The sequence below is a fragment of the Geospiza fortis genome, unplaced genomic scaffold (genome assembly GCF_000277835.1).
Source record: "Geospiza fortis unplaced genomic scaffold, GeoFor_1.0 scaffold138, whole genome shotgun sequence".
NCBI classification, from domain to species: domain Eukaryota; kingdom Metazoa; phylum Chordata; class Aves; order Passeriformes; family Thraupidae; genus Geospiza; species Geospiza fortis.
In genome coordinates, this window is record NW_005054307.1 from 9,196,894 (window position 1) to 9,201,010 (window position 4,117).

The following is a 4,117-nucleotide window of genomic DNA, read 5'->3' on the forward strand; positions in this document are numbered from 1 at the left end:
GTAAGTACAGGCACAGTCTAAGATATTTTTAACTGCACCCACAATTTTGTCAGTCTGATGAATAAGAAGAAGGTGAGGCCAGCATAAAAGTGACATGCAAATCAAAATTCAGTTGAGCCAGGAGAAGGGTCAAAAGACCTTATTCTCCCCCAAAATGACTTAACCTTGCCCCAGAAACAGGCTGTGGATAGGACTCTGAGATAGTCACTTAGGCCTACAGATTTATGATTTTGTCTGCAAGTCACAAATGCAAGCCCATGATCCCACCCACATACCTTTCCACTTATGTACACACATCTGGTGTTTTGCATAGATGTGGGAAAAAATACTTTTGCTTCTCCCTGCATGTGGTGGTGTTTTGGTTGGATAGGGTTTTTTTAAACTGAAAAATGGGAATACTTAGTGCATGTGGGGAGAAGTGTGGCAAGGGTGGAGAAACTTACTTTATGAGGCTCAGAGCAAATCCATAGAAAAGCCGAGATGGAAAAATTCCTGAGGAGCATCACAATTATCCTGTTCAGGTGGTCAAACTGTTTTGGTTCCCTTGGTTTGAGATTATCTATCTCACTGACTAATTGTCACTATTATTTTAATTTCCTTTTTGAACACTAAATTCTGCTTTAGCAGAAACAGACTTTTGCAATGTCAACATCTGTTTTATGTTACATGGAATGGTAATTTTAAGTTAACAATTTCTCAAATTTAAAACCAAACATGTACTTCAGATGTTTATTTTTAAACTGCGAAGTCCTGTGTGGGGTTCTTGCCTTCACAGTACTTCTCTCTCTGTGAGAAGTGAGGTTGCAAGCTGCATTTCTGAAGATGTTACGCAGATCTTTTTGATCACAAAAATCAGGTCTCATGTATATGGGCCAGACTTCAAAAAATTTTAAAGCAGTATTATTTATACTAGGGCTGTCATTGGTTCATAAAGAAAATGGAGGTTTAGGTGCAAAGGGCTTTCTCACTGCTGTGAAAAACCACCACTCCAAGACAATATAGAAAGGTCTTGACCAGAAGGGTCTATGCCCTTCAAATTCCACTTACTAACAAACTGTCATTACGAAGAATCTCTCCACGTGAAGATTTCATTTGTATACATTTCAATACTTGAGAATGCAAGGTTTTTAGCATGAAAACCTCGCAGCAATACCTTAAACCCTAACCCAAGAGTATTCCTCAGATCTGCATGTTTCCTCTGCCTCACCCTTCAAGTCTGTAATCTGTACTCTGAGCCGTAAAACCCACCTGCTAAAACCAAGCACTGCTTCCACAACCCTAAAAATATTTGCTTCTTTTTTAAATCTAGAAGTAGTATTCATTATGAAGTTGGCTTTTTTAAACAATAATTATAGGGGTATACTACTAAAACATTCAAAGCAAATAATTTGGGAGTGCTGGGAGAGCTGTTTAAAGGTCATACCTTTTTCTCATGTGTTTACTAAATGTTTTGTGCCCAAGGCCTTTCTGGCAATGAGCATAAGGAGCTATTTAGAATGTGAGAGACTTTATAAGGCTGGACTTAGCAGGGTGGATCCAGGTGCAACATTTTTTTCTACATACACAATAACAAAGATATTTTGTAAATCACACTTTATTACAACACAGAACAAATACAGCATAATGCGTCTAGCAGGAGCAAACTACAGAACAGGCAAACAGCAATGAGTCACAGAACATACATAATCCTGCCTCTAAAAAACAGGAGCAGAATCAGAGGACAAAGACATTTTCACAGTTAAGAGCTACAAAATGGTTATTTTCTGCTGCACTCATTCAGTGCTCAAGCACAAAAACCCCTGCAAATTTAAAACAAAACAAAACAAAAAAGTCATATATATATAAAAATCACGTTTTTCTGTGGGCAATATTCTAAGGACTTATTTTCAAGTGTCAAGAAACATCTTGAAAATCACTTAACTTACATGGCAATCCAGTAGAGACTGACACACAATATTCTGCCTCTTTCTAAAAAAGTGCAAGTTAAAATAGAATGAGATTAAATACTGATCAGCACTAATGGAGACCACACAGAATTTAGCAAGTCATTGACACAGTCATAGTCTCAAGTAGTTGGACTGCTCATAAATTGCTTAAGCATATAAAACCTAATCTAAAAGCTTGAAGCAAACTTTAAAGTTACCTCAAGAATTAATACACAATGACAGGGAGAAAACAGGGAATAATTAATTAGGCTCCTATTACTACAGGTTAATCTCTCAGATCAAGAGTAGATCTTGCATGCTCCACTGTGAGATTTTTCCTTTCATCTGCTGGAATTCGTTTGAGTATTTCAGCCTCCAGACAAAGAGCAGCAAACAAGATTTTTCAAACATTACAGGAAAATAAAGTAATTCAAGAGTCAATATGAGACTTCATGCAGCAGATACTAATACTTAAGAGGCTTTTTTTTACTGGAATGATCTACCACTAATTTAACTAAACTTACTAAAAAATACTCATTAAAATACATCTGGGATATTCAACAGAGACAAGTTTTGGGTAGAAGACAATACAGGCTACAGCTGGCGTCCCTTAGAGAGCAGTGAGACACGTGTTGGAGTAGAGCAGCGAGCTGTGACTCAGAGCACACCGAAGCGCAATTCTTTGTTCCCTGGTTGCTCCTTACACACTGCACTCGCTGTCACAGCAGCCCAAGCACAGCCACACACAGAGCTACGCTGCAGAGGGCAGCTACAGCCCAGGCATGCACACAGACAGACACGAGAGAAAACTGAAGTAGGAATATATTCCAAATGAATTCTGGACAGGCATTACCTGAATCAAACCTGAATCTGGCTATCGGTACATGAATCATTACCTGAATCATTACCTGAATCATTACCTGGCTATTAAACAATCCCAACTAGGATGCCAGGTCGGTTCCTATGAAGAACAATAAATAACAACTCTCTACTCTTAGGACTTTAGTTTCACGTATTTCGGAACCACCAACTGTGACATATTTACTGAAGCAAATGTAACAAAAGTCCCAAAATATCAAAACACTATTTTGTCCCTTTTAATACCCCAGATTTATATTACGGTAATTATTTCTAACGCGATTATTTTAGTGTGCGCGCCACTAACTCAATGACAGAGCATCAAAGTTTTCCCCCTTCCTGCCTTCTAGACAAGTCAGGCTTCCAAAGTCCTTTAGATTTCTCTTGCCACATTCAAGCTTGCTGTCAACCAAATCCTAGAAGCAGAAGACAGCAGAGTACATCCTCAACCATCAGTCACCTACAGAAAGGCTCTAAAGCAGATCAATCACAAATTCACGAGGAAGATATTTGTGTAGCACTGTATAGATTAACCTAGTTCTATTTTAGGTTACTCTAGCCACTCCTGGCTGCGACAACAAAGCGCCTTCTCTGCAATCACGTTTTTAACCCCTCAAAAAAGAGAAAAAAATCAAATTAAATGAAGCCGACTTTTGAAACATATTCCTCCCACTCCCCTGCCCCAAAAGCCTTCAGAGCAAGCTAGAACCTTGGCACCTCGTGCCTGAACGGAGTCATACTGCAGCCAGCCCAACAGCGGTCGGGTTGCAGGGGCCGCAGCTATGCTGGCTGCCTCTCCCATCAGCTCCCCAGGCAACTGAAACACCGCCTGATGCTCAGCGTGGGAAGATCTGAGACGCGAGATAAGTGGAGAAGGAACTACACAACCAGACAACAGCGTCTGCCCCGGTTACTGCCGCGCTAAAACACGCGCTCTGCTCTCCACAGCGTGTGGAAATGGAGGTAACATCTCTGGGAGGACAATGGGTGAGGAGTGTCTGCAGGACAGGCTGACACGGACGATGCCCAGAGCGGAGCGCGGCCGCAGGGAGCGGGCGGTGGCTCTGGGCGCGGATGGGCGCGGGACGGCCCGCGGGACCGCTCAGCCGGAACCACCGGGAGGATACGGGGGCATCTCCCCGCTGCAGGGGACTTCCTGACGGCCAGAAATACGCAGAAACGCCCCCAAGCCCTAAAAGCGCCAACAACAAGGCAGGATTTACCCTCGCTTATACGGCACGATTTCAAGGCCGGCGTCCGGCGGGTAAGTGCCAGCCCCGCCGCCCCCTCACCTCGGGCCGGGCCCGGGTTCCCGCCTCTCCCCCTGCGGGCAG

The 4,117-nt window shown here is 42.7% G+C and overlaps 1 protein-coding gene across 1 annotated transcript in view; it reads right to left on the bottom strand.

Annotated features, from left to right (window-relative positions):
- Window positions 1–2,818, bottom strand: part of NMT2 (N-myristoyltransferase 2) — a 32,803-nt gene extending 29,985 nt beyond the window's left edge. The window contains exon 1 of the mRNA XM_005418596.3: window positions 2,779–2,818. Within this exon, the coding sequence (XP_005418653.2) occupies window positions 2,779–2,818 (40 nt within the window). The remainder of the gene's footprint in view (window positions 1–2,778) is intronic.
- Window positions 2,819–4,117: the final 1,299 nt, after the last annotated feature.